This window comes from Schistocerca piceifrons, chromosome X (genome assembly GCF_021461385.2).
Source record: "Schistocerca piceifrons isolate TAMUIC-IGC-003096 chromosome X, iqSchPice1.1, whole genome shotgun sequence".
NCBI lineage: Eukaryota > Metazoa > Arthropoda > Insecta > Orthoptera > Acrididae > Schistocerca > Schistocerca piceifrons.
The window spans coordinates 91433318-91446195 of record NC_060149.1 but is presented as its reverse complement, the minus strand read 5'-3'; the positions used below and the strand labels follow the sequence as shown (position 1 = coordinate 91446195).

At 40.6% G+C, this 12878-nt stretch overlaps 1 protein-coding gene across 2 annotated transcripts in view; it reads left to right on the top strand.

Moving 5' to 3' along the window:
* The window catches only part of LOC124722011 (condensin complex subunit 2-like), a 199260-nt gene that overhangs the window by 61850 nt on the left and 124532 nt on the right, over nucleotides 1-12878 (top strand). For both annotated transcript variants that reach the window (XM_047247187.1, XM_047247188.1), the window contains exon 2: nucleotides 10129-10278. In XM_047247187.1, the coding sequence (XP_047103143.1) occupies nucleotides 10129-10278 (150 nt within the window). The remainder of the gene's footprint in view (nucleotides 1-10128; nucleotides 10279-12878) is intronic.

The following is a 12878-nucleotide window of genomic DNA, read 5'->3' as shown; positions in this document are numbered from 1 at the left end:
GTCTGAAAATTAGTCGGTGGCTGTGAAAACAGTGTGCTGACACTATGCTTCTCCATACTGCACCTGAATGGTGACGAATACTAAGGACGTGCTGACTGGTCAGCACTACATAATCCTGTGATATGTTTTTGGTATTTAGTTAGTTTTTTTCATGCAATGCATAGTTGTTGCTTATAGCTCAAGGTGATTGTGGTCTCTCACTGGTAGTTTCACACTACTACTGGAAAATTAAGATTTATTTGTAAATTTTGAGGTTTCAACTCCTTGTATTATTTTGTGTTGTGCCTCAGTATTTAGGGCATTAATTTTCCCCAGTAACCACAACTTTGTAAGCAGCAGAATAAAAATAAATGCTACAGGAGGATTTTACCAAATTTGCTGAAAGTGTGTTACTGTAAGGAACCCATGGCTTGCAATCCCATATTCCTGAATATTATTATTTTTGTCCTATATTGTATATTTTATATCCTCAGCAATGTTACATACAAACAGTTTCTTCTTAAAAGCTATTGAAAATGTCTGTCAAATTAATGGGAACCAGTACAGTGAAACAGTGGGATTTGTCCCACATGTTAATATCTCTAGAGATTCAGATGTATGTGTGCACAGATTCCATCGTAAGTCATAAAATAGTTTTATTCAAATTTATTTATAGGATGCAGTGTGACATTTCATATCCTGCTGATCCACTTTCAGCTGCTCTGGTTCTTACACCATTTACACATGTCTGTCATATGGTTTCTTTCACCTAGCATTGATGAAAACAAGTTACATACAGCATATGCATAGAATATTATAATATAAATAGGCACTTCTTATGTGTGGAGGTATTTCCTACGAGTTAGCAATGTAAAATAGCTCCATAACAGAGAGAATGGTATAGTGTTAACACCATAAAATCACAGTACTGAACTTACGTTTTATATTGGTTGTCTGATGATATTTATCAGTTCACAAACATTGATATTCTTCATAGGAAGAACACATTTACAAGTCAGAGTCTTGATACTGTGAGTGAATTGTGATCCCAGCCAATGACATATTATTCTTCTATTGACAGAGAATTTGTAGTTGCTGTAAAGTCTTTGTATTTCAAATTTGAAAACAGGAAAAACATCAAGCTTGAATAAACACAGTTGGAAATGGAAAGTGTTATACCATGAACTCCAACTGATTGCTACTCGACTGATACTACAGTATTTTCATGTGTGTGGGATATGTTTATTGTAATTTCATCCTTATGCAATTGTATTATTTGTACAGAAAAAAGATATCCCTGCAAATGGATGATGTTAGTACGTGATAACTATTGGGGTTTTTCTAACATTACTGAAAGTTTTCAGGTAGAAATCACAACGCTGCGTGCCCAGACCACATGCACATGGAGCTTATCGCCATCTTTCATAATTTCAGAAAGCTCTAATCACTGGCATGAGGGATATGGGAGCATCATACACAGATTGCAGTGAATAAACAAAGAATGGTAATGAAATTTATTGGGCAACAGTGTGGCAAGAAGAATACGCGTGTGTTGTTTGAGTGACTAAATCAAGAGATCATAATAGGGTTGTTAGTGGCTCTTACGAATAGATGGACGAAAACAGCTGTAATCGTGAACATTTGGTAACAGGTTGTTGGATGCTGGATTGAGATTTCGAGTTACGTGCATTGTTTACTGCTGACATTGTACCACAGACTATGAGGACCTATGTGGTGTAGTACCAGAGTCAATTGGGACATTGAGTGGCATTCTGTGGGAATCCACCATGAAACTTGCTTCTGTCTATGGTGGTCAGATCGACACTGTGTCCACAGGTGATTTGGTGATAGGTCACAGGAATCCATGATTCTTGAGACCCTTACCTCTCGAACTGTTGGGATCATGGTGTCGGGGGGGGCTATTTGGCGGGGCAGAATGGCTTATTTGGTAATTGTCGAATGGAGGCTGAACATTCATAAATATATGGCAAGATTTTTGAACAGTTTTCTTACCATTCATAGCCACACTACCAAATGGCATACTCCAACACGATAACAAAAGATGTGACACTGCAGTGCACACCGCAGATGCCGTCACTGGTCTTCCTGGTCCTCTGATTCCTTATGCATGAAAGGATACCATTTATTTGACGAACATCTCTCAAAATTTGATAATTGTGGGACTGGTGCTTCATGGTGTGTAACATTTTCCATTTCCATCTGTATGTTTATGACGCCAGTTGAATCATTACTAAGATCGTGCTAGTGTATGATACTTGGTTGTATATTGCTTCAGTAGCATTCATAAAAGATATCAGGCATTGATGAAAGGTGAAATGGTCACCTGAAAGATAAGTGCGCCAAAGTTTGATGTTGACTAGCTCGTAAGATCTGTCATCCTCACATAATATGGCTGGTTTTGTGATTTGTGAAATTTCTTTTTATGAAATTTCTTTTTATGAAATTTCTTTTTATGAAATTTCTTTTTATTAAATTTTCTTTTTATTTTTATGAAATTTTCTTTTTTCTTTTTATTTTTATTTTTATGAAATTTTCTTTTTTTATAGAAAGTTCCTTAAATATCGCATATTTGTAGAAAAGTTACTGACACTGGGTCAGCTACTAGGCAAAATCCGTAAGCTAAAGGATACTTTTAGGATCATACAACAGGAAAAAAATAAATAAATGTCCATTACCTTAAATGCTTCAAAGTGCTGATTCAGTTCCTTTATGTATGATTGCTATTCTTCTTTTGCTGAGGATTTTGGTTCCAGTTTTGTGGTGGCCCCTGAGGCTTGTGTGCTGTAGTATGTGGAACAGTTGTTCTTTTTGTCTCTCCTGCTATGCCAAGCATTGCTTTTGTATTTTTGATGGCTCTGCAGTTAGAGCTTCCTTATCTTTGATGTGTGCTACTTTGATTTTGCTTGTCCTTGTTAAAACTTCTCTATTGATGGTGTGCCAATCTTTATTAATTCAGTTATTGTTATGGTTTGTAACAAGAACGAATTACAAAGTCCGTCTTGATGTTATGAGTGGGTTGCGATCCCAGTGACAACGAGGTGCCAGAAGATACCCCCAAGTACAAAACCCTTGAACTGTTGGGTGCTGTCCTTACCTGGTGGTGTCAATAAGGGCCAAACATTTTGACTGGGGGGAGGGGGTGGTGGTGGTAAATACTGGTTAGCAATAATGTTCATATTAAACAGGTTGTAACTTCATGACAATATAGACAGCTGGTAGTGTTCAGTGCAAAATTATGTAAATGCTTAGTATAAGGCACTAGGTGAAAATAGCAGTTGAGTAGTGAAAGATCCAAGAACAGTGGTTTTCTAGAAGTAGCTGTTCTTCAACTAATATAAGATGGTGAGTCAAAACATTGATAACTGCTGACCACAAGAGTGAATGCCGCCTTGTGGCATTATGGGCATGTGACATTGTAAGGAAAGAAAATATGCAGGGCAGAGGTGAATGTGAAGTCATTCTAGTGGCAGTACAGCCCACAAATGGGGAAATCAACTGATAGTGACAAAGGGAGATTGCTCTGGCTTGGCACCTGGGAAGGAGCATCTTGGAAATGCCAAAGCTGGTAAGTTGTTATCGGCCGTCGTTCTGAATATCTATGGAAATAGACTGAAGGGTGGTGAACCTGTGAGTGTGCTACAAGGTTTTGGACATCCACATCTCATCACAGAATGTGGAAGTCTGAGGCCTGCCCGCTCTGTGTAAGCAGGATAGGCAATAATCAATGGCCGACCTGATGATAAAATAAGATACTGGTAGAGGCACAAGTGTTTGGGAGCGTACCATTCAGTGCACGTTGTTGAACATGGAACTCCACAGCAGACAATGCGTATGTGTTTCCATGCTGACCCAATGGTGTCACCAGTTAAGTTTGAAGTGGGCGCAGAATCATTGGGATTAGACTGTAGATCAGTTGAAATGTGTTGCCTGGTGAGATGAATCGCATTTCTTGTTACATGAGGTCAATGGTCATGTTGGGATACACCATCATCGAAGTGAGCAGATGACCAAAACATGTACTGCAACACAGATGCAAGCTTGTGTTATGGAAGACTTTCACCTAGACTTCCATGGACATATAGTAGTAATTGAAGGCACCATGACAACTTGGACTTAGTGAGAATTACTACAGACCACCTGCGTACCTTCATACGTTGATGTCTTCCCCAGCAGTTATGGCATCTTCCAGCAAGCTCTGTGTCTGTCGCGAGGCCAGAATTGTGCTACAGTGGTTTGAGGAGTGTGATGCTGAACTCTTGCTGCTGTCGTGACTACCGAATTTGTCTGATCTGAACCCGATGAAACACGACTGGGATACTATTGGGTGCCATGGGATTGTAATTCGTGGGAATTGCATGACCTGTGAAAAGGTATCTGGTGCCACATACCTCCAGAAACCTACAAAGGCTAGTGAAATCAGTGCCATGCAATCATTGCTGTATTACTAAGCAGATGGTCATAATGTTTTGGTTAATCTGTGTATAAAGCAATGATATAATCCAGAATTTTATTCACATAATTATCAGCGTGAGTAAATTAGATCTAAATTGTAATTGGAACACTAATTTTAATAGCTTGTTAAAATACTTCACTGAAGTAGCACATAGTGGCTTCTCCTACCAGTTAATATTTGACTCATATTAAAGTTGTATGGCATGAATGGCAGGAAGACCTTGAAAGGCAGGTTCAGCTGTCTGATTGGAAAGGTTTTCCCTAACCCTCATGCCCACAGGCACTTTACCTTCACTATGCACGAGCTGTGAATGTAAGTTTATCTGTTACGTGTAGGTGTGTGTGTGTGTGTGTGTGTGTGTGTGTGTGTGTGTGTGTGTGTGTGTGTGTGTGTAGAAGGGAAAGGGTGCAGCCCGGTGCCGGCACATAACCTGCTCCCCTCGAAAAGAACCAAGGGGCCCGCTAAGCTTAATGTCCCCTTGCGACGGATGGATCACCATCACCAGTGTCGTGTCCCCTCACTCCATGAGGCACTGTAGAGGGCTTTGGAATTTAACCCAGGCCATTGGCACAAAGACTGGTGACTGGGAGTTTTACACCACCACTACCACCACCTCTTCTCCCCTTGCTGGCCAAATACTGGCAGTAAAAAGTTCATCCACCACCAGGATTCAAACCAACTTACCTTGGAATCGAGTGTCACTGTACAGACATGCATTAGTGACCTCAGCTATAGAGATGGGTGTTTGACTCATTAAATAAGCCTAAAGGCTCTGCTCTTGGTGGGATTTATGGAGAAAGATCTGTGAGTGAGTGTGACACTACATTGATGAAGATACTCAGTATGCGTATATTTGGGTATGTGCACTTACTTGATTTAAAAATCTAGATACATGAATGTACGTAATTAGAGGCCTAACTTGTTATACTGAATAACTGAGAAATTAGCAGAAGTGCATCAGCAAAGGAGCTGATAGACATGGCTGTAGAATTTAGTTACCTCATTCAGCAAATATTATTAATGCTTAAATTTATGTCAATAAATTTCTAACACTTCTGTTAAATCAAACATTTCACAATTTATTGTGCTATGCAGGCTTTATTATTCTATGGTTTGTAACCTGTCTGGCATATGTGTGATTATATTTGATTTGTGGAAATTATTCACTCTGAAGGTGCCAAAATATTATTGTAAATGCTCAAGAAAATTACCTCCAATCTGACCGATATATGCAGAAAAGTTTTTACAGTAAATTTATATGCACCACTGGTGCCCTTTTCATTTTACCAAAATAGTAGGGTATGTCAGCATATTTTGCAGTAGGTTTAATTGTCCATAATTTTCCTGGCTTCTGTCAGTGGATCTTCGGTACATATCATAAAAGTTGATCTCGGGAACTACTGTGGTGATAACAGCAGTACAGAAAGGATTGGTTGCTGCTCGCCCCATAGAGGTGTTCAGTCGCAGAAAGACACAAGGTTTAATATTACATAGGCCAGATGCTACAAGAGCCAAACCACCTGATGAGAGATATGCAGGGTCATCTCTGGGTACCTGAACATGGCAATGGCCATATGTGTGTGTGATTTGTGCTTGTGTGAATGTGTGTGTATTTTCTACTTCTGGAGGAGGACACTGTATGAAAGCTGACTATTACAGCGCTCTTTTTTCATTTTGCCGGCCTGTGACTTTTCACTAGTAGACTGATTCATGAGGAAGGTTTGTCTATATAATTTATCACCACCACGATAGAGAAGTCATCTGGCAGTAGATATTTAATGCTACTCACGTGGAACTGGTGCAGGTTACTAGGAGTACATAATTATTAGTAAGTCTATCAGAATATCCATTGGTCTATTGTTCTGTTACTGTGTGTGTGCATGGTCTGCGTGACTTATTGCGAAATGCTACATATTTTTGTTTGAGGGAGATGTGTTTTGATGATATCACTCTGTTTCCTTCCTCTAAATCTGAAATGTTTATAATATGAAGATCCAAAAAATTACTATACTTCAGCTTTGATTCCATCAAAAACAATTAATGTTTTACTTGCATGTAAGTTTTTAATTGCTATTGGAAAATGCGTTCTTAAGAAATTTTCACATTCAACATATATATAGTCTTCAAAATTTCAGGAATTAATGTCTTTCAGTTTTTTAAAAGAATGCTCTGGATTATGTCAGTTATTTCATACACTGGAACATTTGTTACTTAATTGCAATGGTGGCAAACAAATTGCAACATCAGTAAGCTGTGCAACATAAACAAAAGTTGGTAGGCATGTTTTTACATCAGAAAGATGATACTGATTACAATTTCATGCCAGTTGTGTAAGTGTGGTGCTAGCAGCACCACTATGAGAATGCAAATCAGGTTTGCTTTAAATAAATGCTGTAACAGTCGTGATCGTTAATTACCATTGAGATTGCATGGCGAGTTGATGTTAGTCGAGAATGCCTTTAAGGTGACAGGGACACCATTATTAACACCTCACTGAGTTTGAACCGAGGTTGTGTAATACGGCTACGAGAAGCTGGATGTTTCTTTTGCGATATTGCAGGACAACTTGGCAGGAATGTAGCCAATGTGCACGACTGCTGGCTGCGGTGGTCACAAGGAGGTACGGTTGCAAGAGGACTGTGCTCCAGATGGCCACATGGCACTACTGAGAGGGAAGACCATTGTGTTCGGCATATGGCTCTAGCCAATAGTACTGCATTTGCAGCAGTAATTTCAGCAGCAGTTGGCATCACAGTGACACAGCTGACTGTTAAAAATCGGTTACTTCAAGGACAGCCCCAAGCTAGACACCATGTAATGTGCATTCTAGTGACCCCATACCACTGCCATTTTTGACTTAGCAATGTCAAGTGAGAGCTCATTGGAGGGTGTGGTGGAGTTTTGTTGTGTTTTCTAATGACAACTGGTTCTCCCTCAGTGCCAGTGATGGCTGTGTGTGGGTTAGGTGGAGGCCAGTTGAGCCTGAACCCACATGTCTGCTTGCTGGACACACTTGACCTACACCAGAAGTTATGGTCTGGGGTGCAATTTCATATGACAGCAGGAGCATTCTCATGGCCATCCCATGCACCATGACTGCAAATTAGTAAATCAGTCCGGCAATAGGACCTCTTGTGCTGCCATTCATGAACAGCATTACGAAGTGTGTTTTCCAACAGGATAACACTTGCCCACATACTGCTGTTGTACCCATCATGCTCTACAGTGTGTCGACATATTTCTTTTTCCTGCTCAGTCACCAGATCTTTCTCCAATCGAGCACATATGGGACATCATGAGACGACAACTCCAGTGTCGTCCGCAAACAGCATTAAGGTCGGGACACACATGCCCGGACCGTGTCCGTGCCGAGACGAGTCAGAGTATCGGCTGTCACCCGGACAACGAAATACATCATTAAAACAAAAGTAGCGGGCCCCACTAGACCGGGCCGTGCACGTGGAACGTCAACGGGCCGGGGCCGGGCCGGGCAGGATTCGCCGTGTTTAATTTTTCACATGACGGACACGGCCTGACGGTAGAATTGTCTTGTGAGCTGTGCAACTGCGCAAGACTGTTCTGTGTACAAAACATGGATGTGGAACGACTAATAGAAGTAGTACATAAGTTTCCTGTTCTTTACGATCAGGGAAGTGAAAACTACAGGAATATTGAGTACAAAGACAGAGTTTTTCATCAAGCTAAAAGAGGATTTTTTCAATTGTACAAGACTTTGAACTGAAGAAACTCATGAATGACGTATCAGTCCATCAATTCACTCCATCATCCTCCAATTCCTCAGCAAAATCTGTTTCAACACCATATCCTTCACCTGTGGAAAACAAGTCAACAGAACCTACACAGCAGCTTTTGAATCTGCAAAGGGATTCCCACAATTCGTATATAAATAACCAAAGCGACCATCCTCCAAGTTCCCCTGCATCCTCACCAGCTTCAGAAACTAATTCACTGAATAGTCCTCATTTGTTTTTCTTAGGGTAGTAGAAATTTAACTGTATTATTTACTAACTTATGTATTTATCTTTCAATTACTAAAGTAATAAAATAAAAATGCTGGCCTTAAAACTTCATGTTTATTTGTGTTCTGTGTACTTTTCTTAAACCTACCTTAAAAAAACAGCCAGTCGTTCTTTGGGTGAAACTGATACTCTCCAGAAAGTGTCGTATTTTCTCAGTCTTGGTTCTAGTTTCTTTAAAAGTTCACAGAAGGTGTACTGTGTCATTCTAAAATATTCATAAAACTTAGTCTCATCATCTATGAGATGATAAAATAATATTCGAAACTCTCCCTATACTGGTCTTGTTTTCCAGGCACTGTGGATCCACAATTTTCTTCTTCCTGTTTGCCTTTGTTCTTTTTCCTCTTCGTCTAAAGCAAGTGCTATAAGTCCTAATTCACCATTACGAGAATTAGTGAACATGTTTTACAGCTTTCGCAAACAGAAACACAGATCACAACATCTGAGTCACTACAAGGAACAACAAAGACACGGATGTGTCCCGGTCATGTGTGGCCCCTGCAGGAACGGACCGGAGCACAGCTGTCACTCGTCCGACGCTCGGCCCTGACACGGCCTGGACGTGTGTGTCCTGACCTTTAGCCATTCTTGTGTTGACCAAGTACAACAGGCATGGAACTACATCCCACAAACTGACATCCAGCACCTGTACAACACAGTGCATGCACGTTTGCATGCTTGCATTCAACATTCTGGCAGTTGCATGGGTTACTAATGTACTGGCATTTCACATTTGCAATAGCGTATCTCACGTTTACATTAACCTGTGACCTTGCAATGTGGTCCTGCCCTTAAATATGTAACTTAGACAACGGTATTCCCAAAATGTCATTATTCTCTATTATTTTTTGATGTTGCAATTTTTTTCCATCATTGTATAGCAAGAACCAGGTCTAGCCTACCATAATACTTTTACATCTTTAATCACCGTAGTAAGATCATACATGTTGTTCGAATAAGAATTTTCAAATGTGTAATATTTGTGAAGGAAGTTGTGTAACAGCTAACTATCCTGGTGACAACTTTCTTGATGGAGAGTTTTGTTTGTGGTTTTAGTCTGACATCGAAGTTTTTAGGGTCTTCAAATTCTTGATTGTACATATACTGCTGTGTTTTACCAATTACATAATGGTGACATGTGATAAGAACATTCTTATTGTTTCTTGAAATTTTACTATTGAATCATATTTTACTTCATAAATATTATTGCCTGTAGAAGAAATGTCGAAGTTCCGCTAACATAATGCTGTTCATCATGATCACAGTGGAATATCTTTTGTCAGCTTTTAATACCAGTGCCGTTTCCCTCTGAGCTTCTGATACAAATATTTTAACAACTTTCTTTCGTCACACATTTTTTCTGTATCTCCCCTAATATTAATGCGTTCTTAATGCAAGCTCAGGAATTACTTTTCTGAAACAGTATAGTTGCTTGAGATTAGTGTCAAATAATGCTGGACACAGAACCACAAAGTATTTTTTTTTTTTTTTTTTTTTTTTTTTGATTAAGCAATGTTCTGGGTACCCTGAGGGAGGTAATGCATGCATGTGAAAGTCTATTTTTTCATTGGAGTTTTGTTTGTTGTCATTGTTGTTTTGATAGTTTTTTATGGTACTTTGTTTTATATTTTACAGAATGATGATAACCTGGAGCAGAGTCGCCGTCTGTCGGTGGCATCACCAAATGTCAGAAGCAGGCAGCGGATGTCTACTGATGCCCCACAAGTGTTGGGATCGGATATGATAGTTCACTTTACTCAGTGCTTGAAGTTGTCATCTGAAAATGTAATTATTTTTCCATACAATATGCACATGTGAACATTTTTGCTTTCATCTGAACTCTGAAAACTCAAAATGACCATAATTACATGTTACTCCCCTATTTTCTTAAATTTTTCTTGTGTTTTTCACTTTCATTGGACATAATATGTAAATAATAAAATGAGATATGGTTCTTTTTGTTAACAATCTGCTTCTTGAACAACACAAATATTGTTCAGCACAACTCACTCACTATCAAATCACAGAACGTAATAGTTTCTGACTCTTCTGGAAGTGCCGGAGGGGGGGAGGGGAGGGGCAAACTTCAGGAGGTGGATACCTTGTGATGAATCCAGCACTCTGAAAGCATGTTGAATAATACCTTACATCTTAGTCCTGTTTGTAGGTTTGACTGGAAAGCACTCTGATAAGAATCATTCTCTCAGTGCACTCATATGCCATCAGTTCAATCATTGGGGGGGGGGGGGGGGGGAGGGGGGACTTAGTTTAATGGTGAGTGAAGACAGTCCTGTGTTAAGGAGACTTGCCAAATGCAGAAGGAAGGTAACAACCAATTTCAAATCACAAATCACAGCCCAGGGTCATTGTAGATAAATACAGCAGAGAGCGTGCTGTAAACATTGTCTGGTTGAAACTGAATGTATCAGTCCACAGCAGCCCTTGAAGTCTGCCTTGGGTGTTTTGCAGGTGGCCTGGTGCTAACGGATGCAGCCATCTAGTGGCCATGTTGGACGTATAGTTATGTCTCAAATGTTGGACTGTTTGTAAGGAGGGGCTTAGCTGATTGAGCATAGTGAGAGGGAGACTTTGATCTGATTAAGCTGTTGAAATCCCCAGTATTAAAGGTACATGACTGGGAGGTATCTGCAATAAGCTCTTCAGTACTGTTAATAAGTTGAAGTTCATTCAGATTTAAACAAGCCGGACTAATTGCTCTGTCAGAGACGTATACACGGAGTGGCTAAGTCTGATACTGAGACTGTAACCAGCAAACACTGTCTTGCAGCTACTGCCTAAAAGCCCATCAGCTCCTCTTGCTAACTCTACAATCAATGAACTCTCTCTCTCTGTTCTGCTCCTGAGTTTTGTTATGATTTCCCCTTTGACCCCGCCTTTTCCTGTCGTGGTGTAGCATCGAAGGTTACTCCCCTCCTTATTGGCTGTATATGCGCACCATAACTCAGAGATTCTTCAGAGGCTGTGTGGAGCAGTAGAGATGCCTCTCGTAATATGGTCACACAATGCGTCCTAAGTGCTGCATTGGCTTATCAAACTGAAGTTCTGTACCCACTGTTAGTTTTAATTCCAGTCCTTATCAAGAACTCCGTTGTCAGAAGTACATGCAGCCCTCTTTGTGTGTTATCAAGCACAACTGTTCATCATCCTGGTGTTGCTCTGCCTACTTCCGGGTCTGCGGCTCCTCTTGTCATGCCATAAGACCTTACTGTTGCCACTTGTGTTGTTAATAGTTGCCAATTTTGTTATTACCAGTGTGTTTCAGACTTGGCTTTTTTATGGATGTAACAGTATGCACAATTGTATCACTTGAGCCATTGATTTGTCCCTCGGGATAATGAGATCCCTCTCCCCTAGGATCAGCCCATAGGCTTGAAACCATCCTGATCAATGCAGGGGATGATGAGGTGGATGAGGGGCACAGCTTCAAATGCTGTTGATGGTAGAGGAGCTGCTCCTGGGTGCAATGCCAGAGATGCAAGAGGCAAAACTAATTTGGATTCATGGCTTGTTGTTGTTCCTGAGAAGGAACATCATACCCAACATTGACTGGGGGTGTACTGCCTATCGTCCAGATCATAGGGGTTATGGATAACTGCTGGAGAACCACGAATGTGAGGCATAAATTGCCTGTGATGTCATCCTGGAAGTGGACCCCATGTCTGCTGTCAGTGGTTTTGGGGGTGGGCAAGGCAGGCTGTCTCTTGAGTGGCACATCTAGAGGCAGCTTTCTCTGGATGATGCAACCTGAGCTGATTCTGGTGCCATCTAATGATGCCTCAATGTGTACCCACCAGGACCCAGCTGGCATCCTTGCTGGGTAGTGATGAAGCCATGTATCCAATGAGGCATATGCAACAATGTGTGTGCCCGGACTGGGATGTCCATGTTAAAAGATATGGCTTTTTTTTCTTGTTGCAATGATGGAGGCTGCAACAGGCCTCACAAGAAACAATGAAGGCATCCATGCAGGAGTTCTGCTGGGCTTTGATGGTTAATTAGTATCACCCAGTAAGAGGATAAAAAAGGAAAGTTGGACAGCTTTTCCATCTGCATTTAACATTTGCACAGAAGTCCCGTAATGCCATTAGGAACTGGCTGAAATGGAGGGACATTAAGATACTTGTTGAAAACTAGGGGATTGTAAGCTGTGGCCCATGTTTTGTGGGGCACCTCCAGTAGAGACAACATTGGCCAGAGCCTTAGTTGTATTCTCCATTGTGGTCTGTTGTATTTTGATGATACATGAGAAATGAAAATACATGTCTATTACAATCACCACATTGCCCCATGAAATGGACTCGCAAAATCAGCATGCATCCGATCTCAAGGCTCTGCAGGCATAAACCATGGATGGTAGGCTTGGG